General features: G+C 37.3%; 1 protein-coding gene across 5 annotated transcripts in view; it reads right to left on the bottom strand.

Annotated features, from left to right (window-relative positions):
* ADIPOR2 (adiponectin receptor 2) overlaps positions 1 to 25,996 on the bottom strand; it is an 83,789-nt gene that overhangs the window by 27,105 nt on the left and 30,688 nt on the right. For 4 of the 5 annotated variants that reach the window (XM_019464962.2, XM_053895942.1, XM_053895941.1 and 1 more), the window contains exon 2: positions 10,568 to 10,824. In XM_019464962.2, the coding sequence (XP_019320507.1) occupies positions 10,568 to 10,738 (171 nt within the window). In that variant the 5' untranslated portion in view covers positions 10,739 to 10,824. Of the gene's footprint in view, positions 1 to 10,567; positions 10,825 to 12,812; positions 12,965 to 25,996 lie in introns of those variants that run through there. The other variant, XM_019464963.2, reaches the window with a different exon arrangement.

Genomic DNA, 25,996 nt, shown 5'->3' with positions numbered 1-25,996 from the left:
TCTGTTCTTCCTATTTCAGAGGGCAATCTTGAGAAGCAAATTAGATGTTTGTGAAAGTGCTACATACAAATTTAAGGCACTATTATAATTTAGAAGGATACTCTCCATCTGCTAACAGTTCGCATACTTCCACTTCAAAACTGGAAATTTCAAGAGATTAGTCCTTCCTTCAAAAACAAACAAAAAATTAGTGTATGGAAATCATTAAGTCCCTTGAAAATATTAAGTTAATATTTTGTGTTTAATTCCAGTCTCAAAATTACAGTTTTCTGTAACTCTACCTTCCTTCTTTTCTAATTCCCATGATTATTCTATACTAATAACCCTGAAATTAGCAGCAAGGAACAGTGCTGTACATAGAGCAATGAATGAAGAGGAAGGGCCAAGGGAGAACTAGCGCAGCAGAAAACTTTTCATTGCTTAAATGATCCACTAAGTTTTCTATCAAAACTATCTCCCAAGTAGGTAGTACCTACAGATGGACTGGTTTTTTCAGAAACCACCTTCTTTTTTTCAGCAAAGAACTTCTACACCAAAGAGAAATAATATACAAAGGGCAAAGGAACAAAAAGACACAATTTCCTCATTAGTAAATTGAGGAAGGTAAACAAGATGGCTTCAAAAGAGACTTTTCAACTGTAACATTCCACAATCTATGGATCTGATTCTCTCAACTCCATGATTCCTCACAGAAAATCTGTTACAACAGATAGGAAGAAAGAAATGGTTTTGTTCAGGCTATTGGCTTCTGGGTTAACTTAGAGTAAAGGAAAATGAAATACAGGTTTTCAAGGCAATAGAATGAGTTCATTCGTAAGGATGAAAAAAAATCACATTCACTTAATTATCTGTTTTTAGTGAAACAAAAACACTATTATTTAGTGAAACAAAGAGCACAAACATTGTTATTTAGAAGATACCACTCTATCAAATGAAGATGATAAACAAAAATACATAGTATAATGAGAAACAGATAACCACTGTGAATCTGACACAAAAGGACAGGATGGATAAATTCTCAACTCTAAAAACATTTTACTGTCTCATAATTAATATTATATACAGAATTTTGTTGCCATTCTTAATCTCAGTCAAATTGGCTAGTCTGAAATTCCTTCTAGTTTTACAATTCCTTAGCTTCAATAAGAACATGTATCAGTTTTAAATATAGTTAAGAAAATAATAATTTTAAAAAATAAATATAATTAAGAAACAGTGGTACATTAAAAATCATACAGCGATACAGCTACTGACTATTCAATTATCTCTAAGATGACTAAAGAGAATCTCAAGTCTCACATTCTAAAACAAAAGTCTTGATTCCTCCCCCACTTTCAAAAAGTTTTTTATTTATTTATTTTAATGTAATCTCCACACCCAGCGTGGGGCTCAAATTCACGATCCCAAGGACTGAGAGTCACACACTTTTCCGACTGAGCCAACCAGGCACCCTTTGATTCCCCTTTATAAACCTGCTCACTTTACCAATCCCACCCAGTTTTTGCTGAGTTAAAATATCCAATAATCATCCTTGATTCCCCTCTTTTCCTCACTGTCTACATCAAACCCACCAGAAAGTCCTGCTGACTTGACCTCCAAAATATATTCGGAATCTATCCACTTCCATTTCTGCTGCTACTATCACCCTGTTTCAAGCTAACATGGAAAACTGGAATATATTCTCACCTGGAATGTTCTATAGGCTCCTGTCCTTCCATTCTGTCTTTTCACAATTCATTCTCCACAATGAGTCATCTTTTTAAAATCATCAATCCCGGGACACCTGGGTGGCTCAGTTGATTAAGCGTCTGACTTCGGCTCAGGTCGTGATGTAACATTTGTGGGTTCGAGCCCCACGCCAGACTCTGCGCTGACAGCTCAGAGCCTTGGAGCCTGCTCTGGATTCTGTGTCTCCCTCTCTCTGTCCCTCCCCTGCTCATGCTGTCTCTCTCTCTCTCAACAATAAATAAATAAAATCACCAATCCCTACCCCCTGTTTAAACACCCCAAAGGCTGCCTACTTTCTAGTGGATTTTATTAAAATAAAATCTAAGCTTTTTCTATACACCTATAGAATCCTGGTCCCTCTCTGGCCTACTGACCTCATTTCACTCTTCCTTCTTGCTCCTCATGCTCTAATTGCACTAGTCTTTCAGTCCTGGGGGGGTGGGGGGGAGGAAAGGAGGAGGAGATAGGAGGAAACAGCAGAAGCAGAGGGAGGAAAGGACCTCTGTACTAGCTTGTTTCCTCTATCTGGAAATACTCTTCCCCCAAGGTCTTTGCTGGTTCCTTATCATTCAGGCTTCGCTTCAAACACGCTTTCCTTAACTATATCTAAAGAATTGCTGGGAGTGGTGGAGGGAGTAGGTAGAGCACAGAGGATTTTTAGGGAACTGAAACTATTCTGTATAATATCATAATGATGGATATATACATATCATTATACATTTGTCCAAATCCATAATATATACAATGTCAAGAGTAAACCTTGGGTAATTACAATTTGTCAATATAGGCTCATCAACTGTAACAAAGGTAGCACTCTGGTTGGGGATGGTGACAGTGAGGGAAGCTATGTATATGTGCAGGCAGGGAGACGACAGGAAATCTCTATATTTTCCCCTCAATTTTTCTGTGAACCTAAAAACTACTCTAAAAAAATAAAATCTTAATAAAAAGTATTTCTTTTAAATCACCTCACCTCATTACCTTAGCATACTTTTCTCCTTGTAGCACTTATCACTGTTTGTAATTATCTTATTCATTTATGTGTTTCACGGATTTATTGCCCATGTCTTCCCTACCTCTGCACTGGCACCATGCAGGGAAAAATTGTGGCTCTTACCCATCACCATATTCCTAGCACTTAGAAAGGCAGCTGGTCCAGACAGGGCCACCATATTCTACCCTCTAGGCTGTACACAGCACAACTTAAGATGGATCATTCACATGGATTATGATTTGATGAAAATCTCTTGGAGGTTTGCAAAAAAACAGACCTGGATCTGAAAAATGTATTCCTACAATACTTCCATTAATAAAACTATAATATTTCTAGATATGCTAATGCAACAATGTGCTACCAAGGTAGCCAGAACATAGGTTAGGTTTCTCAACCTTGGCACTTACATACTTGGCTAGGTAATTCTTTGCTGTGGAGGCTGTCTATGCATTGTAGGATGTTTAGTAGCATCCCTGGCCTCTACCCACAAGATGCTAGTGGCATAAATTCACTAGTTTTAACAACCAAAAATGACTCCAGACACTGCAAAATATTTCCTGGGAGTCACAACTGCCCCAAATTGTAAACCACTGGAATGGTCACTTGGACTTACACCATCTCAGTTTTCTCATCTATAACACACAAAGGCTCAACTTATCAAAGAGGCTCAACATATCATAGTCAGTTCAACTGTACACACTCGTTTACATCATCTGAAGAAACCTCTGGATATTTACACAACTAAGTTTGTTTTTGTTTTTTTTAACCCAATGCTCATTATTTGAATTTAGGGCAACAAAGTGGTATAGCAAAGTAAGCATTAAATCTAAAAACTAAAAGAATTTTCACAAATCTTCACATTATTCATATAACATGCATATAGAAGATATACACAATGTTATTTTGCTCTTTTCCAAAGAAACTGATGCACTGAAAAATTCTGCAAAGTCATAATTAGGAGTTCGATAAATAGAAGAACCTAGATCTTCCAATTGTCATTCCAATATTCTGTGGTACAAGAAAATTATCTCCAGCATGTGGCGCAACACTGAAAACTTATTATATGAAGTATGATAACCTATATAAAGATACTGGGATAGCGAATGCCTTTTTCCTTTAGAAACTGTGGCAGATCGTATATTAAAGTTCTCAATTATTCACTTACTCCTTCCCCTCAGAAGAATATAATCCCACCCCATTGTCATTGGACCTAGCTACATGACTACTTTGGCCAACGGAACATAAGTAAATGTAACACACATCATATATGAGCAGGAACTTTGAATGCAAATGCAATTTGGTTTGTTTTCTGGGACTTTTGCAATCTGCCACAAGAACATGTGCCAACCAGCCTCCTTCAACCTGGGTCCCAGAATGGATTCACAGAGCTGACCTGCAACAGACCGGCAACACAGAGTAGTAACATTTTACCTACTGCCCTCATGTATGTTTGTATTGTTGTAAAGTCACTGAACTTCTGGAGTATTTAGTTTCTGCAGCAAAAGCAGACTAACACAGGGATGTACTTTTTTGAGTACACAAACATTAAAATACTTACATAACTGTGAATTTCAGCGTATAGGACGTTATAAGTTGTTCCCTCTCCCTCCCTCTCTTTCTCTACACACACACACGCACACACACAGAATCTTTTGCTTTTCTTTAACATTATTCAATATACATATTATGAATGTTTTCAGAGATAAAAAAAATTATCAGAACATCTGTCTGCACTGAAGACAGTTGTTTTAAAATTCTCAATTCACATTTCAATATTTAAATACCACAAAGATGGCTCAGTTGGTTGAGCGTCCAACTTCAGCTCAGGTCATGATCTCAGTTTACGAGTTTGAACCCCACATCAGGCTCGCTGCTCTCAGCCTATCAGTGCAAAGCCCACTTTGGATCCTCTGACCCCCTCTCTCTGCCCCTCCTTGTCCTGTGCTCTCCCCAAAATAAATAAATATCTAAAAAATAAAAAAATAAATACCACAAAGCACAGTATAACTACCAAGTACACAGAATCCAGGAAAAAGTGTTCACAAATCTAGAGAGTTGGAATATAGTAGGCCTGTGTCCTCCAAATTAGTCTTAGTATTCCTTTTATAGTCAAAAAAACACCAAAAAATAAATACTTGTATCTACACGTTTGCCATCAGCAGACTAAAATGTACTCATTTATAAAAGGAATAAGCAAAAAATTAAAGGCTTTATGTAATTTTATTATTATTCTGTATGGGAAACCAGAAAGTTTAAAATAATTTCAGCACACAGGAAACACACTTGGAAAAAAGCTCACATGTTTTTTTACATGACAGAGAAAGGACTGCTTAGTACACATGCCATTGAATACTCATCACCTGCTATTCACAATCTGACCTACTCCAAGGTCTGGCTTCTGTTCCCACTCCTCCACCAAAACAGCTCTTAAGTTCACCAATGACCACCATGTTGCTGGAACCAGTGGTCACTAGCCTATCCTTTTTGTCCACGATTTCTTTAGCATCAGTAGAAACGAACCAATCACTGCTCCCTTCCCTCCTTCTTGAAACACTTTTAATTTTTGTGATATTACACTTTCCTGAGTTTCCTCTTACCTTATAGGCTTGTTGTCTTTAGCTTCCTTCCTCTACTTGCTTTCTCTCTTTGAAATGCCCTGTGAATGCTGGTGTTCTTCAAGCTAGATCTTAGGACTCTTAAGTAACCTTAACCATTTCAAGAGTTTTAAATATCAGCTACACTGCAGCTACTTCCTAAATAATTACTTCAAGCCCAGGCCACTCTTAGGAATGCCACACTCCTACCCAACTATCTTCTAGACACAGCCAGTAAGATGTCTCACATACATTTCCTATTTTTTGTAAGTTTATTTATTTTGAGAGAAAGAGAATATGAGCAGAGGAGGGGCAGAGAGAGAGGGAGAGAGAGAATCCCAAGCAGGCTCCATGCTGTCAGCACGGAGCCCAAAGCAGGTGAGATCGTGACCTGAGCCGAAATCAAGAGTCAGATGCTCAACTGAATGAGTCCCTGCGTTTCATATTTAACACAGCCAAAAGCAAACTTGATCCTCCCATTTAAACCTACTTCACCTCTAAACTTATCCTCTAGTTCTTCCCATCTCAAAATACAGATTCTTACCCCAGCAATCTAAATATTCACATCATACCCCAGACTCATTCTTGTCATTTCCTTCTCTTCTCCCTTAACCCATCACATCCAATCTACCAGCAAACTGTCAACTCTATCCCCAAGGCATAGTTCAAATGTATCCACTTCTTGCCAACCAACAATCACCATCAACCCAGAATAAGCTACTCTCATGAATTTCTGTAGCAGCCTTCTGACTCATCCATCCCCAAGTTTCTCTCCCCACCAACAGCCCCCAAAATCTGTCTTCACATCAGAGCCAAAAAGTGATCTTTTCAGAACGTAAATAAGATTCTATCACTCCCTTGCTTAAAACTTTCCAATAGCCTCCAATGTACTTTCTCCATATCATGGTCTACAAAGGTCCTACTACATTTTTTCCTCATCTCTTACCATCCTCCCCATTATCCACTGACCACACTTCTTAAATATGCCAAGATTTTTTCAGATTCAAGGCGTTGAACACACTACTCCTATTATTCGAAATGCCCTATACATATTTCCTCCTTTCCTCTTCCCTCACTTTCAACCAGCCTTTACTAAGCATTCAGTTACATAATCACTTTTAGAAACTGCCAGAGGTACTACTTATCACCATCAGTTCTTTAAATTAGTTATGGGTATATTTCAGAATAGTTCAATGTGGGGCACCTGGCTAGCTCAGTTGGTAGAGCCTGTAACTCTTGATCTTGGAGTTGTAAGTTTGAGTCCCACCCACATTGGGTGTAGAGATTAAACATAAAATCTTAAAAAAAAAAAAAAAAAAAGGAATAGTTCAATGTGTACATTCTAGAAACCCTTGAGAATATTTCTTAATATCAAAAACTTGATAAAAATGTAGAATCCTATCACAACTGGAAATGAAAACAGGCATCAACTATTATCCTATTATATATGACAAAAAAATAAATCCAGGGAAATTAAATAACTTGCCTATTTTATAAGGCTAAATGATAGGTCTTCTGACCCTGTGTTCAGTGAACTAGTCAACCCTCTTCCAATTCTGTTTATTACATTTCCACTTTCTTTAAGATAACCTCAATCATTAAAAAAAAAAGTCCTGAAATTCATATGGGATGACAAAGGGCCTCAAAAGTCAAAACAGTCTTGAGAAAGAGCAAAGCTGGAAATATCCCACTTCCTTCAAAACATACTACAAAAGTACAGTAATCAAAATAGTACGGTACTGGCATAAAGACAGACATATAAACCAACAGAACAGAATCAAGAGCCCAGAAATAGATTCATGCATATGTAGTCAAATGATCTTCAGCAAGAACAGCAACACTATATAATAGGAAAGAGACTATACAATCTCTTCAATAAATGGTGCTGGAAAACTGGATACCCACATGCAAAAGAGTAAAACCGGACCCTTATCTTACATAACACAAAAAAAACAATTCAAAATGACTTAACTCAAAAAAAACTTAAATGTAAGACCTGAAACTACAAATTTCCTTGAAGAAAATATAGAGATATAGTTTCATAATATTGGTCTTGGCAATGATTTCTTGGGTATGACACCAAAAGCACAAATAATAAAAGCAAAAATTAGACAATTTGGAGAATGTCACACTAAAAAGCTACTACACGGCAACAACAGAAAAATCAACAGAATGAAAAGATAATCTACAGAATAGGAGAAAATACCTGCAAACCATATATCTGATAAGGAGTTAATATCTAAAATACATGTAACTCAACAGGGGGTAGGGGGCCTCAATCACTTTATACTGGCTTAAAAAAATGGGCAAAGTATGTGAACAGACATTTCTTCAAAGACACATACTGGTATATGAAAAGGATGCTCAACATCACTAACATCAAAGAAACCTATCACAAAACTACAATGATGTTCCACATCACATCTGTTATGATAGCCATTAACAAAAAAGAAAATAGTAGGTGTTGGCGAGGATATGGAAAAATTAGACCCTTTGTGCTCTATTGACAGGAATGTAAAATGATGCAGCTCCTATGGAAAACAGTATGGAAGTTCCTCAAAAAAAAAGTAAAAATAGAACTCTTATGACCCAGTAATCCAGTACTTCTGGGTATTTATGCAAAAGAACTGAAAACATTACTGGTAGCATTATTCACAATAGCCAAGACATGGAAAAAAACCTAAATGTCAATCAGTGGATGGATGGATAAAAGCAATGTGGTATATACCTACAATGGAATATTATTTAGCCTTAAGAAAGAAGCCTCGGGGCACCTGGGTGGCTCAGTTGGTTGAGCGTCCGACTTCAGCTCAGGTCATGATCTCATACTCTGTGAGTTTGAGCCCCGCATCAGGCTCTGTGCTGACAGCTCAGAGCCTGGAGCCTGCTTCAGATTCTGTATCTCCCCCTCTCTCTGCCCCTCCCCTGCTCATGCTCTGTCTCTGTCTCAAAAATAAATAAAAACATTTAAAAAAAAAAAAAAAAAGAAGCCTCATCACATGTTACAACATGCACAAACTTTGAGGATATTATGCTAAATGAAATAAGCCAGTAATAGAAGGCAAGATACTGTATGATTCCACTTATACAAGGTGTCTAAAGTGGTCAAACTCATAAAAGCAGAAAGCAGAATAGTGGTTGCCAAGGGCTAGCAGGGGCAGAGAAAAATGGGGAGTTGCTATTCAATGGCTATAGAGTTTCAGTCATGTAAGATGAAAAAGTTCTAGAGATCCAATGTGCATATAGTTAGCAATAATGTACCATACACTTAAAAAATGTGTTAAGAGGGTAGATTTCATGTTGTGCTCACTATAATAAAAAGAAAAAAAAAAAAAAAAGATAACCCCAGTCACTCATCCAAGCTTAGTAACATTGCTTAGGCCTTAACAGCAAATGAGGAAAACAGCTGGCTCAGCTTGGATAGGGAAGTCTTAGTTGCTAGTACTTATTACAGTAAAATGACAGCAAGAAGGCAAGGTCTTAAGTGTTGATACAAGTTCTTGACCCAGATTATCTGGTCAACTTTTTAAAAAAAAATAATAATGCTGGCTTAAAAGCCAAATTGTATCATATGTAGTGTAGGCAAACAGCTTTTTTTTTAATCCTACTAATCTGTCCTGTGTATGTATGGGTATATACACCCACATGCATGCAAATAATCCTTCACCATAGTACAACCTAGCCAAGAAGATAAAGCTTAGATAAAGATAAAGATAAAGATAAAGATAAAGATAAGATAAAGCTTATAAAGAAAGTGTTACCAAGAACAGAAGAAATACTTTAAATTTCCTATTCTGTACCTATACTGCTACAATGCTCTGATGAAATTCTTATAAAAGACCTGAAAGGACAAGACAACCCTCTGGAGTTCAAACCAACACCACTATTACCCACACAACCAATGTATGTCTTAGGATGGTACAGATGCAATTTGGAGTAGAGGCTTTCAAAATGTTTTTAGCTACAACTCACATGTATGTATTTTTCATATCTGTACACATATCTATATAAAACTAAACAATTTCATCAAATAACATAGTTTAAATGAACATTACTACATATATGCACCTCTTTGTTCTATTTTGCTGCTTAATATTTTAAACACAGCTTACAGTACCAAAATTTCACAAACCACTAATGGACACAACCTAGTTTTAGAAACATTGTACTAGAGCCACAACACTGAACACATGCTACATGATTCAAAGTTACAAAGCATATAGCTAAATATCTATAATAAGGGCTTATAGTATACAAATATTTTACTATATTTTTTAATAGTTATTTATTCTTGAGGGAGAGAGAGCATGAGCAGGGGAAGGACAGAGAGAAAGGGAGACAGAGGATTGGAAGCAGGCTCTGCACTGAGAGCAGAGAGCCCAATGCAGGGCTCAAACTCACAAACTGTGAGATCGTGACCTGAGCTGAAATCAGATGGTCAACCAACTGAGCTAGCCAGGTGCCCCTATAAATAAGGACTTTCTGATGCTGTTCACAAACACTTATGCCTTTGCTCTCTAGGTAGATGTGCTTAAATAATTTAAAAGCTGCTCTTTTCTCTGGGAAGTAAAAGGAAAGATTAAAACCTACCTTCTGTTCCCAGAATTCTAATGACTCCCAAGGTATGCACTGGAGATAAACCATATTTGGAGAAGCAGTTCCAGCACAGAGTCAGAATTTCTCCAAAATTATAAATGACAATGTCGTAACTAAAATACAGTTTAGGGGTGCCTGGGTGGCTCAGTCAGTTAAGCAACCAACTTCGGCTCAGGTCATGCTCTCACGGTTCATGGGTTCAAGCCCCACGCAGGGCTCTGTGCTGACAACTCAGGGCCTAGAGCCTGCTTCGGATTCTGTGTCTCCCTCTCTCTCTACCCCTCATCTGCTTGCTCTCTTTCTCTCAAAAATAAATAAAACATTTTTAAAAATTAAAAAATAAATAATAAAGTTGAATTATAAAGACTAAATAGTAACTACAAAAACCCATTTCCCTTCTCAAACAAAATAAAGCAGACAAAGTATGATTTTAAGTGTCCGCAGAAAAGGATTATAAAATCAAAGAATACCTAGCCAATTTAAAAATGGGACTTCAAATCATCTTGAACAAAAACAAAAACAAATATGCTCAAGATTCCTTTTCAAAACCCCATCCTCTCTCCAGCAATGTCCCATACATTTTTTTTAATATCCTCCTTCCAACCACATTCCCATAAACTTTGTTTTACTTACCATCCTTCCCCCTTTAACTTACTTTTTTATGATACGAAGAAAGAACAGATGCCTCTAAAATAGGCTCCAAATTTCCTTGGTGGTTGTCATTATCACTTTTCCTTGTACCATCAAGTTGGTGCCCTTTTCTGAGCCTTATATCTGGCTCTGGAGTCCTGCTGCACCCCAATCGGTTTTCTGCTGTCTGGTTCATGGGACAATCAAGCCTTTCTTACAAAGAGATGTTTCTTTCTGTCCCTTCTTCTTGGGAGGATGGATTTTCTGGATACTGAGTTGACTCTAAGGAGAGGAAAGTTATGAATTAACATATTTTAAATAAACACATTAAATGAGTGCTGGAGGAAGACACAGGTTACGTTATTATACACTCAAACAAAAGAATGTTAAGCAATCATTAAGAAAAATAAAACAATGTATATAATATCTAGGAAAGATTGCCAAAGTCTATTTGTAAATAAAAAAAGCAGTATACAAGACAATGCAGATAATGTTCCCAGAAGTTATAAAACTATAACTGTATATGTACACAGAGTAATTATTGGAAAATACTCAAAACTGTGCTTGGTACACAGAGAAGAACTTAGGGTCTCAAGTGAGAATTCAAATTGGACTAAAAATCAGCCAACTATTTGTTTAACAAATCATTTTGTTCTGTCTGCATTTTTTTTTTTTTACAATATGCCATTACTGTTTCAAATATACTATTTTACAACATACCATTACTTTTTCAATGAAAAACATACCTAGCTGCAGAAAGAATACAGCTGGGTCTTATATATCTAATCTCATTTAAACATCACAATGACCCTACAGGGTATATTTTTTGTGTTTCTACTTTTCAGGTAGGGAAACAAAAATTCACCATACTTTGTATGAAACAGGACAAAGTCTGTGACTTTTATAGCACATATTATTGGTAATATTTTGCATATAAATTGCTTAAATGTCTGACATTTCAATATTTGAGTTGTTTTGAATTCTAACTAGACTACTCTGGAAGGCAAGAAACTCAGGACCAGAGAGAGCATACTCCTTTTACATTCCTTGAGTTCCCAGAAAGTACTATGCACATGAATGTTTAATGAATATATGATAAATAATATTTAAATGTTCTTTGTGTAAAAACACTTCCAGAAATCATCACTATCTCTCTAAACTAGACTGTAGTACGTTTCCTAGGTGTTCAATTATTTCAAGTCCTTGACCCTCTTAACTCACATGCAAAACTTAATTTAGACATGTAGTTATATATACTAATAAGGTCATTATCACAGCCAATCCAACTAGAAACACTAAAACATGATAAAGCGAGGGTATGTGTTATGCTATAAATCCCATGAGATTCAAAGTTCTTACTGGGGGAAAGGAGGAGTAGGGCAAAGTGGAAGGGCCTGGATATTATAAAAAGAAGGTAAAATGTGGATCTGGCTTTCATATATATGGGTACTAAAACTAAGAATCAGTCCTAGAATTCAAACTGGACTAAAAATTAGCCAACTATATGTTTAACAAATCATTTGAGTTTGCTCAAATGGGGGGGGAGGGAAGGGAAGGGGAGGGGAGGGGAGGGGAGGGGAGGGGGGAGGGGAGGGGAGGGGAGGGGAGGGGAGGGGAGGGGAGGGGAGGGGAGGGGAGGGGAGGGGAGGGGAGCAGGGGAGGGGAAGGGAAGGGAAAGAAAGGAAAAGAAAGGAAAAGAAAGGAAAAGAAAGGAAAAAGGGAAGAAGGGGAAGGAAGGGAAAAGGGAAGGGGAAGGAAGGGAAAGGGGAAGGGAGAGTAGAGTGGCAGGAGCAGGGAGGAGGAAGAAAATCTTAGGTCTGTCCCACCAAATATCTTATAGATCTTCTGCTGCATGGCCTTCATAAAAGAAACACCATGACAACTGGACTTACTCCTAGAATGCAAGACTAGTTCAATACAGATAAATCCATCAATGTAATACATCGCATTAATAAAATGAAGGAAAAACACATAAGCATCACAACCGATGCAGAAAAAACACTTGACAAGATTCAACACCTTTTCATGATAAAAACACTCAGTAAAACAGGAAGAGAAGGAAATGTTCACAAAAGTCATATGTGAAAAAAAAAAACCATAGCAAACGTCATAATAATGAAAGACTTAAAACTTTTTCTCTAAGATCAGAATTTTGTACTTCGTGTATCTGTTCCAATATAAATTTAATAATTCTAAAAATTAATAAAAAATGAAAATAGTCAAAAGCACTAAATATAGTTTTTACTACCAAAATCATTAAGTATAGGTACCTTTTAAGATTTTCCAAGTATTCAGGGGTGCCTGGGTGGCTCAGTAGGTTAAGTGTCTGGCTCAGGTCATGATCTCACAGTTCGTGGGTTCGGGCCCCACACTGGGTTCTGTGCTGGCAGCTCAGAGCCTGAAGCCTGCTTTGGATCTGTGTCTCCCTCTCTCTCTGCCCCTCCTCTGCTCATGCTCTCTCTCTTTCTCTCCCTCAAAAATAAGTAAACATTAAAAAAAAAATAAAATTTTCCAAGTATTCAGAACATAAAAGAAAATTAAGCATTCCTTTCTGCATTTTTTTCTTTTTTAGAGAGAGAAGCGCACGCACTTACAAGCAGGGGAGACGGGCAGAAGGAGAGAGAAAGAGGGAGAGGGAGAGAGAGAGGAAGAGGGAGGGGAGGAGGGAGGGGAGGAGAGAGAGGGAGAAAGAGAGAGAGGGAGGGAGGGAGGGGAAGAGAGAGAGAGAGAGAGAGAGAGAGAGAGAGAGAGAATCTCAAGCAAGCTCGACACTCAAGTGTAAAACGCGACACGGGGCTCAATCCCATGACCTTGGGATCACGACCTGAGCCAAGGTCAAGAGTCTGACACTCAAACGAGCCACCCAGGCACCCCACCTTTCCATATTTTACATAAACTGTCCTATAACCTCTGAGTCTGAAACAATTAAAAGACTGATCATGAAATGACAACTCCAAAGGTCACATTTTTAATGTAATAAAAAAAGTTACATTATTTTATATATATAACTTTTGTACATAGTATAGCCTATTCATCACATACAGCTCTCTTAAGCCAGACCTTTATACAAATAGAAATCACCAAAAATGATCAATTTTTAGTTTTAACAATTCAAAATAACACCTACCAATAACAGTATGTGGATATCTGAGTTAGATGTTTCACAGAATTTGAGCTATTGCCTGCCAATGCCACTTGACAAATTTGGGGCTGTCATAAATCTCTTTTCACAAGCAGTATTTTTTTTTTAATTTTTTTTTTTTAACGTTTATTTATTTTTGAGACAGAGAGAGACAGAGCATGAATGGGGGAGGGTCAGAGAGAGGGAGACACAGAATCCGAAACAGGCTCCAGGCTCCGAGCTGTCAGCACAGAGCCCGACGCGGGGCTCGAACTCACGGACCGTGAGATCATGACCTGAGCCGAAGTCGGCCGCTTAACCGACTGAGCCACCCAGGCGCCCCTCACAAGCAGTATTTTTTAATGATTCTCTAAGAGCTGTACTTTGCAAATGCCTTTAGAATTGCTATAATCTCTAGGGGAGGAGTCAACATGGTGGAGAAGTAGGGGGATCCAAAGTTCCCTCATCCCTCAAACACAGCAGTATTAAGGCCAGAAGACTGGGAATTCCAGGAATCTGGGCTACAGTGACAGAAACATCTCCAGGGACCCATGGGACAACTAGACAGGCTATAGGTGTGTGATTGCAAACTAGGAGAGATAAAACGGGTGGTACAGGCACAAACGGGAGATTTCCCCTCGGTGGAGAGACAAAAGGAAGAGAAAGGGAGGCTGTGGAAACGTAGGACTGTATTTGGACAAGAGAAAAACCACAGACCTAGGAACAGAAAAAACAGAGGAACCAATTTCTACCTCATTCTAGGGTGGCAGGGCTTTCTCCAGACTGGAGCCACCCTGTGCATGCACCTGGGGAGGAGGGGAGCCAGCCTCAGTCTCCGTAGCCAGCTCAGAGGCACAGTCAGAGACAGTAATCCTCTCCCTTGAATGCTGTGGGAAGAAGGCAAAAAGCCATTCCAAGAACAAAAGACTCTGCAGGTTCCTGCCAGCCAGAGGCCCCTTACCAGCTGAGCAGAGTAGTGCTACCCCAGAACTGGGGCACAGAGCAGGATCCTTTAAGACATCCAACAAACCTGCTCACTCATGCCCACCTAGCACTGTGAGGAGCCAGAGGCCCTTTGTTGGCTTCTGGAGTGGCACTTCCCCAGAACCAGGAAACTTGGGAGTGGGATCCTTTAAGATATCGGGGTTTGAATCCCAGCCAAGCACTTTGGAGGTGCAGGAGACTGTGGAGCACACTTGCCCAGCACAGTGAGGATGGCCTGAACAGAGTGGTTTGGGACACCCAGTCCAGGGGGAAAGAGACTGGGATATCGCCATTTTTCTCCCCATCACCAACAAGGTGGGGCTTCAGGGAACGGATGAGGGGCCCACAGTGGAGGCGGGACCACCTACACCAAACCACACCCCTCTGGGCCTGGTAACTGCATGTCTACCTGAGCAAGATTGACAATGACCAGACCAGACAGACCCTCCTCCAGACCAGCACTGCCACCAGTTCCAAGGCACCATCAGGTATCAGTCCAGCATTTTTGCATTTTCTGATTTGATTCTTGGTCAATTCTTATTTTATATTTTATATATACATATAAAATAATATGTATCTTTTTCCTTCTTCCTTTTCTTCTGCTTATTCCTTCCCTTCTCTATTCTGGTTACTAAGGTTATTGAGTTGTTTAAGCAGACATTTTTAATCTATTCTTTTTACACCTCTTCTTTATCTCCTTCTTTATTTTCCCCTCTCTCTCTCTCTCTCTCTGTCTCTCTCTGTCTCTCTCTCTCTCTCTCTCTGGATTAAGCGGTATAGTTTCTCTGATTCTCTGCCTGGTCAATTTTTTTGTTTGTTTTCTTTTTCCCTACCCGTCATTTCTCTTTTTGTATGGGATAGCCTTCTTCTACCACACCCCCCCTTTTTCTTTTTTTTAAATTTTTTCCAGGGTTACTTCGATGAACAAATCAAAGCTTACCTGGTGGAAGGCCCAAACCACCACTACAAGTAGGAAGATAAAGCACCCAGAGTCACAACAAGAGACAGCACGCAACACACTCCAAAAACACGTCCTGAAGGACCAGGCCCTGGATAGTTTATGACCCCATTTTAATATAATAGTGCTTCCAGGTGTAGGATACATAAGAAGCTTTTAAAACACATAAGGTACAGAAAACTACCCAAAATGAAAAAATGGAAGAATTCTCCTCAAAAGAAATTCTAGGAAGAAATGACAAGAGAGGAAGAAATGACAGCTAGAGATTTTAGATTAATAGTCATAAGATTAATAGCTGGGCTTGAAAAAAGTGTAGAAGACAGCAGAGAATCTATTGCTGCAGAGATCAAGGAACTAAGGAATAGTCACAATGAATTCAGAAATGCTGTAAATGAGGTTCAAAATAAACCAGACGCAGTGACATCAAGGATGGAGAAAGCAGAGGGGAGAATAAGTGAAATAGAAGATAAAATTATGGAAAACGATGAAGCCAAGAAAGAGATAAGAAAATACCACACCACAAGGGGAGAATTAGAGAACTAAGTGATTCAGTGAAACATAGTAATATCCATATCATAAGAATTCCAAAAGAAGAGCAAGGAAAAGGGGCAGAAGGTTTATTTGAACACAATTATAGCTGAGAACGTCTCTAATTTGGGGAAGGAGGCAGACATCCATATCCAGGAGGCACAAAGAACTCCCTTCAGATTTAACAAGAATAAGTCTTCTCCAAGGCATTTCACAGTGAAATTGGCAAAATACAAAGATAAAAAGATAATTCTGAAAGCAGCCAGAGACAAACAGGCCTTAATCTACAAGGGTAGACACATAAGGGTAGTAGCAGACCTGTCCACTGAAACTTGGCAGGTCAGAAGGGAGGGGCAGGAAATATTCAATGTGCTGAATAGGAAAAATATGCAGCCAAGAATCCTTTATCCAGCAAAGCTGTTATTCAGAATAGACGGAGAGATAAAGGTTCCCAGACAAAAAATTAAGGAGTTCATGACCACTAAACCAGTCCTGCAAGAGATCCTAATGGGGACTCTGTGAGTGGAATGCTACAAAGACCACAAGGGACCAGAGACATCACCACAAGCATTAAACCTACAGATAACACAATGACTCTAAATCCATATCTTTCAATAATGCTGAATGTAAATGAACTAAATGCTGCAATCAAAAGATACAGGGTATCAGAATGGATAAAAAAAAACAAGATCCATCTATATGCTATCTATGAGAGACTCATTTTAGACCTGAAAACACCTTCAGATTGAAAGTGAGAAGATGGAGAACCATCTATCATGCTACTGGAAGTCAAAACAAAGCTGGAGTAGCCATACTTAGACAAACTAGATTTTAAACTAAAGGCTGTAACAAGAGATGAAAAAGGGCATTATATCATAATTGCAGGGTCTATCCATCAAGATAAGCCAACAATCACAAATGTTTACACCCCCAACTTGGAGGCACCCAAATATATAAATCAATTAATCACAAACATAAGCAATCTTATTGGTAAGAATACAGTAATTGCAGGGGACCTTAATATTCCACTTAAAACAATGGACAGATCATCTAGGCAGAAAATCAATAAAGAAATAATGGCCTTGAATGATACACTGGACCAGATGGATTTGACAGATATATTAAGAACTATTCATCCAAAAGCAGAATACACATTCTTCTCAAGTGCACATGGAACATCCTCCAAGATAGATCATATACTAGGTTACAAAATAGCCCTCAATAAATATAAAAGAATTGAGATCATACCATGCATATTTTCAGATCACAATGCTATGAAACTTAAAATAAACCACAAGAAAAAATTTGGAAAACCCCCAAATGCATGGAGGTTAAAGAACATTTCTTCAGAAAAAGAATGAATGGGTCAACCAAGCAATTAAAGAAGAAATTTAAAAATATACGAAAGCAAATGAAAATGAAAACATGACAGTCCAAAGGCAGTCTTAAGGGGAAAATACATTGCCATCCAGGCTTATCTCAAGAAACAAGAAAAATCTCAAACACAAAATCTAACCATACATCTAAAGGAACTAGAAGCACAACAGCAAAGAAACCCCAAAGTCACCAGAAGAAGAGAAATAATAAAGATTAGAGCAGAAATAAACAATATAGAATCAAAAAAAAAAAAAAAAAAAAAACCAGCAGAACGGATCAATGAATTTAAGAGCTGGTTTTTTGGAAAAATAAACAAAACTGATAAACCCCTAGCCAGAATTCTCAAAAAGAAAAGAGAACCCAAATAGATGAAATCACGAATGAAAGAGGAGAGATCACAACCAACACCACAGAAATACAAATATTAGAGAATACTATGAAAAAGCATGCCAACAAACTGGACAACCTGGAAGAAATGGACAAATTCCTAGACACCCACACACTACCAAAACTCAGGAAGAAATAGAAAATTTGAACAGACCCATAACCAACAAAGAAATTGAATCAGTTATCAAAAATCTCCCAACAAATAAAAGTCCTGGGATGGCTTCCCAGGGGAATTCTACCAGACATTTAAAGCAGAGTTAATGTCTATCTTCTCAAGCTGTTCCAAAAAACAGAAACGGAAGGAAAGCTTCCAGACTCATTCTATGAAGCCAGCATTACCTTGATTCCCAAACCAGAGAACCCACTAAAAAGGACAATTACAGGCCAATATCACTCAGGAACATGGATGAAAATATTCTCAACAAGATACTTGCAAATCGAACTCAACAGTATATTAAAAGAATTATTCACCATGATCAAGTGGGATTCATTCCTGGGCTGCAGGGCTGGTTCAATACTTGCAAATCAATCCATGTGATACATCACATTAATAGAATAAAGGATAAGAACCATATGATCCTATCAACAGGTGCAGAAAAAGCATCTGACAAAATACAGCATCCTTTCTTAATAAAAACCCTCAAGAAAATCGGGATAGAAGGAACATATCTTATATCATAAAAAGCCCATGAAAAGCCCATAGCCAATATCATCCTCAATGTGGAAAACCAGAGTTTTCCCCAAGATCAGGAACATGACAGGAACACGGCAGGAATGCACTCTCACCACTGTTGTTTAACATAGTGCTGGAAGTCTTAGCCTCAGCAGACAACAGAATGAAATAAAGGGTATCCAAATTGGCAAAGAAGAAGTCAAACTTTCACTTTTCGCAGATGACATGATACTCTACGTGGAAAACCCGTAAGACTCCACCAAAAAGCTGCTAGAACTGATACGTGAATTCAGCAAAGTCACGGGATACAAAATCAATGTACAGAAATCAGCTGCATTTCTATACATCAACAATAAAGCAACAGAAAGAGAAATCAAGAAATTGAGCCGATTTACAATTGCACCAAGAACCATAAAATACCTAGGAATAAACCTAACCAAAGATGTAGAAGATCTGTAGGCTGAAAACTATAGAAAACTTATGAAAGAAATTGAAGACACAAAGAAATGGAAAAACATTCCATGCTCATAGATTGGGAGAACAAATATAGTTAAAATGTCAATACTACCCAAAGCAATCTACACATTCAATCCCAACCAAAATTGCACCAGCATTCTTCTCAAAACTAGAACAAACAATTGTAAAATTTATATGGAACCACAAAAGACCCCGAATAGCCAAAGTAATGTTGAAAAAGAAAACTAAAGCGGGAGGCATCACAATCTCAGGCTTTAGCCTCTACTACAAAGCTGTAATCATCAAGACAGTACGGTATTGGCACTAAACAGACACATAGACCAATGGAATAGAACAGAGAACCCAGAACTGGACCTACAAATACATGCTCAACTAATCTTTGACAAAGCAGGAAAGAGTATCCAATGGAATAAAGACAGTCTCTTCAGCAAATGGTGCTGGAAGAACTGGACAGCAACATGCAGAAGAATGAAACTGGACCACTTTCTTACACCATACACAAAAACAAACTCAAAATGGATGAAAGACCTAAATGTGAGACAGGAAACCATCAAAACCCTAGAAGAGAAAACAGGCAACAACTTCTTTGACCTCAACCGCAGCAACTTCTTACTCAACCCGTCTCTGAAGGCAGGAGAAATAAAAGCAAAAATTAACTATTGGGACCCCCTCAAGATAAAAAGCTTCTGCACTGCAAAGGAAACAATCAATAAAACTAAAAGATAACCGACAGAATGGAAGAAGGTATTTGCAAATGACTTACAGATAAAGGGTTAGTATCCAAAATCTATAAAGAACTTATCAAACTAAACACATGAAAAATAAATCAGTGAAGAAGTGGGCAGAAGACATGAATAGACACTTTTCCAAAGAAGACATCCAGATGGCCAACAGACACAAGAAAAGATGCTTAACATCATAATCATCAGTGAAATACAAATCAAAACCACAATGAGATACCACCTCACACCTGTCAGAGTGGCTAAAATTAACTCAGGAAACAACAGATGGTGGCAAGGATGCACAGAGAGAATCTCTTTTGCACTACTGGTGGGAACACAAACTGGTGCAGCCTCTCTGGAAAAGTGTGGAGGTTCCTCAAAAAATTAAAAATAGAACTATCCTATGACCTAGGCAATTGCACTACTAGGAATTTATCCAAAAGATACAGGAGTGCTAATTCACAGGGCCATTTATACCCCAATATTAATAGCAGTACTTTCAACAATACCCAAATCATGGAAAGAGCCCAAATGTCCATCAACTGATGAATGGATAAAGAAGATGTGGTTTATATATACAATGGAATACTACTTGGCAAAGAGAAAGAATGAAATCCTGCCATTTGCAATGACACGAATGGAACTGGAAGGTATTATGCTAAGTGAAGTAAGTCAGTCAGAGAAAGAGATATCATATGTTTTCACTCATAGGTGGAACTTGAGAAAATTAATAGAAGACCATGGGGGAAGGTAAGGGGAAAAAACTGTTTCAAACACAGAGGGAGGCAAACACATAAAAGACTCTTAAATACAGAGAACAGACTGAGAGTTGGGGGCGGGGGGGGGACAGAGCAGAGATGGAAATGAGTGATGGGCACTGAGGAGGGCACTTGTTGGGATGAGCACTGGATGTTGTATGTAAGCAATAAAGCACGGGAATCTACCCCCGAAACCAAAAGCACACTGTATACAATGTATGTTAGCTAACTTGACAATAAATATTAAAAAAACAAAAAGGAAAGAAAGAATTGCTATAATCTCCCTGAATAAGAAAGTAACACAACTAAACCCTTCAATTCCCTACTTTTCATAAGGAAAATAAAACAAAACTTGGTGGTCTTGAGATAAAGAAGGCTGCTATCATATTAACCTTATTTTTGTACATTCCATTCAGAACCTCGAATTACTAAATTCTTTCTTCTAGTAGGTGCCTATCTTATGGCTGGGGGACCTAAGCCTCAGAGGTAGAGATCTAACAACGGAAGTAAGTAGCAAAAATCAGATCCAGATCACACAACTGACTCCCAATGAGTTCAAATTCTTGGTATTAGAATGTTTCAAATCTCAAAAAGACCATCTTAATCTATTAAATCTCATCTCTACCTATCATTATGTTATATACCATACCTACTTTCACCTAAGGGTTGTTCCACTTTAAAAACATTTACCTTGGAATAAAGAGCTCTATCTCTAAAGAAAATCACTTAATGGCATTCATGGTCATTCCATTAAACCTGACATTTATTATTTTGTAAGACTCTCCAAGGCTTTTTAGTTCCAGACAGGTTATTTGTCCCAAAGGTACACTTTCTGGCAAAGTATGAATGCCCTACATGTTTTCTAGTGATTCCTAGCCTGTCAGTTGGCCACTGAATTAAATAAACCAAACCACTGTTTATTAACCTTATATTTTCCTGCTTAATGATTTAAGGCTTTACCTTTCTAAGTTATACTCTTCAACTTGCTGATTCAATAATCAACTTGCTAATACTATAGATTTACTTGCCTTAGAGGATAGTATTACACAACATTATTGCTAAAGATATTCCTCCCTTATCTCAAATCGCCATATCCAATCCATTAGCAAATGTTATAGATTTTACCTCCAAAATACCTCTCAAATTATTTCCATTTCTTTTCCTTTCCTCTGTCGCACTTCTTAAGCCAGGTTATCCAGTATTCTCTGACCAAGAATACTTCTGATAGGGGCACCCAGGTGGCTCAGTTCATTAAGTATCCAACTCCTGATTTCAGCTCAGGTCATGATCTCAGGGTTCATGAGTTCAAGCCCGGCATTGGTCTCTGTGCTGACAGCATAGAGCCTGCTTGGGATTGTCTCTCTTCCTTTCTCTCTGGCCCTTTCCCACTCACGCTCACTCTCTCTCAAAATAAATGAACTTAAGAAAATAAAATTTAATTTGAAAAAAAAAAGCATACTTTTGATAATCCCCTAATGGGTCTCCCTGTCTCTCTTATACCTACAGTCCTCTATACAATGGCCAAAGTGCTCTTTCAAACAGAAAAATCATACCAATTATCCCACTAAAATCCTTCCAGTACATTTTATTCCTTGTGCAAAGGAAAACCAAAATCTTTTCCATAATCTCCACAAGGTCCTTCATGATTTTGTCTCTGTCAATCTCTCCAATTTAACTCATAAAGCTCACTCATCGGTTCACTTATTCTTTTAATCCTTGTCTATACCAATCTTGATCATCATCAGGACCTGGAAAAAGACCTGATCCCTAGAGTCACCTTTTGTAAAAACTCTTACATGACCATTCTTACCTAACACAGCATTAACCCAGCCTCCATACCAGTCACTGATAGCACTTTACACTGTTTAATTTCCTTCATAGCACTTCCCACTCTCAAATCATATTTTTACTTGTTCCCTTTTTTATTATCTATCTTGCCCCACTAAACCATCAGTTCCAAAAGTGTTAAACCTGGTCTGTCCTGTTCACCACATGTATCTCTAACAGTGTCTGTCATATAGTACACCCTCAAAATTTATTTATTTCTCTTTCAACTCAATTACTGCCCCTTCCCTCCCCTCCCCCCCAAAAGAAGCCTTTATGGAAGTTATTTTCCCCACCAAAAAAAAAAAAAAAAAGAATTTTTATGGCAGTATAAAATTAAACAAGAAATCTTGAAGAGAATCTCTTTCAAAAAATGTTATTCTTTAAAACAAGTAACCTACCCTCAAATATTTTTGAGATGGGTTTTTTATTGTTACTAATTAATGTAACTATTTATTCTTATTTTTAAGAAAAATATTCCTGTGCTCTTAAAAGGAAATATAAATCTGAAGATTTAAATAGAGAAAAAAATCCATGAAAATGCCTTCATCATTCAACACAGAAGAAAATCTTGTCTCTTAAATGTACTCACTCCATTAATAAGCATGCTTATGAAGCTGCCAGATAGTTTTGAGTAGCAGAGTTTATCCACCCTCAAAAGGTGATGGTGGGAAGAAAGGAGAAACCAGCATAACTAGCAATTTGAGATAAGATGGCTTCTGCTGGCTGGAGAATTCACCTAATATAGTATTTTATTCTTTTAGGTTCTGGAATTCTTCCAGACACACTTTAAACAAAAACAGTAAGAGAGGGAGGAAAATACAAACTCCCTAGGCAGGGGGATAAAGGGTTGTTTTGTTTTCTCTAAAACAAGAAATGACAGAATTGGAGCTTTATTGGCTGACATGACAAATTAAATACAATTTGTAAATAAAACAAAGTAATAAAACTCATCAAGGTGTGCCCATAAGGGAATAACACATTAAAATCAAGTAGTGATAATATTCTAACATTTACTTCCACCCCTGAATAGGAAAAAAAAATTTTTTTAAGTGAATTTGACACCTGAAAACTCTAATAAGACACTGACCAAATCTTAAATTCCAAGTATGAATATGGAAAAGTGTTGGAGTAATGCTGTCTTTAAAAGTCAGTATAACAAACCGTGTTTTTTGCATTATAGGAAAACTAATCACTCACTGACTTCTTTAAGGACCCATACTTCTATTTGGTAAACTTGGAAATTATTGCACCTAATACCATGAAGACAACTAGGTACCAACTCTAGAGGGAATGGACTAATTTTGAAACAATTCAGCAGAAAACCTAAAGCCTGGTAACAAACATACATTTTCTATATGACAAATTATTAACACTCTTTGTTTAAAAAAAAAAATCCCCAAGTATCTTGGGTACTCTCTTTAAAAACAAAAACAAATACAACTTCAACTATGAAAAGCACACTGAAATATACTTAAACGATCTGTCTGAAGAACAAGTATTTAGACATTGAATATCTAACAAAAGGAGACCACCATTTCAAACAGAAATAAATATACATTATTTAATATAAACATATATTGTCAAGTATCCTTTATCTGATTTATTCTTCATAACCACTGTAAAGATTCAATACTTCCCATCTACAGCTGAGGAATCTGAGGCTCAGACAGGTTGAGCAGGTAACTAAAAGCCTCACAGCTGGCAAATGGAAGAAGAGAGTTCAAACTCAGGTGTTTCACACTTTCCAGCCATGATGCTCTAAGTGGAAATGAAAATAGACCAACAATATGCACAGTAACTCTGACCAAATTTTTTGTGCCAAAAATAGGGTGCAAGGTTTAACTAGAAATATATTTTCCTGATTTTATTTTAAGTTTATTTAGTTATTTTGAAAGAAAGAGAAAGCACACATGGGGGCAGGGTAGAGAGAGACGGAGAGAGAGAATCCCAAGCAGGCTCTGCGCTCAGCAAGGAGCCCAAGACAGGGCCTGATCTCACAAGTGTGAGATCACGACCTGAGCCGATATCAAGAGTCACACACTTACCCGAATGAACCACTCAGGTGCCTCTGTATTTTCCTAACTTTAAATTTCTATATTTGAAATGCAGCTCCAAAAAATCTAATTTAATAATCTACAAAAAAAATTTTTTTGATTCAGTAATTCTATTGATATTGATATTTAAAACTTGCAAAAAAAGAAGTTAATGCAGGTCTCAAGAGTCTAATTACTCTTAGGGCTATCTCCAAGAGCATGCTATCTCAAGGAAATCCTGTTTCCCCACCTATAAAAAGCAGTATTTGTGAAAAAATCTTATTTAATTACACTAAATGCACATTTAGTGTTCTAAAGTAATCAAGAACAGAAGATACAGATAACAAACATTAATTTTTGAACAAAAAAACCCACAGTTATCACCACTTTCTTAAGGGAAACCATTGAGAAGCTTAAAAGCTAAACAGTTAGACCTTAGAATTACACATAACCTGGTATTACTCTTGTTTAGATAGCAATATAAACTGCAGTAAACCTCCAATCTACATAGAACAAGACTTGCAGACCTAGTTATATATCAAGAATTATCTAAAAAACAGCCATGACTCCTTGACCTAAAATCCTACTCTTTCAAATTTCTCTTTGAAACTGATACTAAAGCAATACAAAAACAGGAAAATCCATATGCACAAAAGTATTTATTTTGGGGAGAGAAAAAAAAGCAATTAACCATTCTTGTGTTTTTTTATTAGAATATTAAATAACATTTAGAAATGTATGAACAGTTTATTTATGGTATCTTAAAATTAAAGAACAAGATAAAATGCTTATCACAATTAGATAAAAATAAGCTTTACAGCTATATAAAAATGTGTGTATAATACAAAAGTTTAAAAGGCAATTTACCAAAATGAGTTGAAAACTTACGTCCATGCAAAAAGCTACACAAATAGTTTATAGTAGCTTTATTCACAATTGCCAAAAGTTGTAGCAACCACATGTTCTTCAATAGGTGAATAAACTATGATACATCAATACAACAAAACATTACTCAATTAAAAAAAAAAAAAACAAGCTATTAAGTCATGCAAAGAAACTTACATAGAGGAAATTTTGCTAAATGGAAAGAAGCCATTCTAAAAGGCTACATACTACATGATTTCAAAGCTGACATTCTGAAAAAGGCAAAATTAGGGAGACAGTAAAAAGATGAGTGATTAACAGGAGTTCATGGGAAAGAGAGATGAATAGGTGGAGCACAGGACATTTTTAGGGCAGTGAAACTATTCTGTATGATCCTGTAATGGTGGATACATACACACATTTGTCACAACCCACACAAAGAATAAACCCTACTGTAAACTTTGGAATTTAGTTAATATTAACATTTATATTGGCACATCAAACATAACAAACATACCATACTAATGAAAGATACTAATACTAGATGAAACTGGAGGAAATGAGAGGGTATATGGGAACTCTGTATTTTCCATTCAATTTTTCTAAAAACTTAAAATTGCTCGAAAAAAACACAAGGTACTAATTTTTTTAAAAAGAAACTTTGACAAAAACAAATATAAAAAAACTAAAATCATTCAGGTAGAGTAGTGGATTAATCAGTGATATTTTTTTCCTTTTAGAATTG

This window comes from Panthera pardus, unplaced genomic scaffold, assembly GCF_024362965.1.
Source record: "Panthera pardus isolate Hobbes unplaced genomic scaffold, ASM2436296v1 HiC_scaffold_6, whole genome shotgun sequence".
Classification (NCBI taxonomy): domain Eukaryota; kingdom Metazoa; phylum Chordata; class Mammalia; order Carnivora; family Felidae; genus Panthera; species Panthera pardus.
Note: the sequence above shows the minus strand (reverse complement) of the source record. Positions and strands in the feature narration are given on the sequence as shown.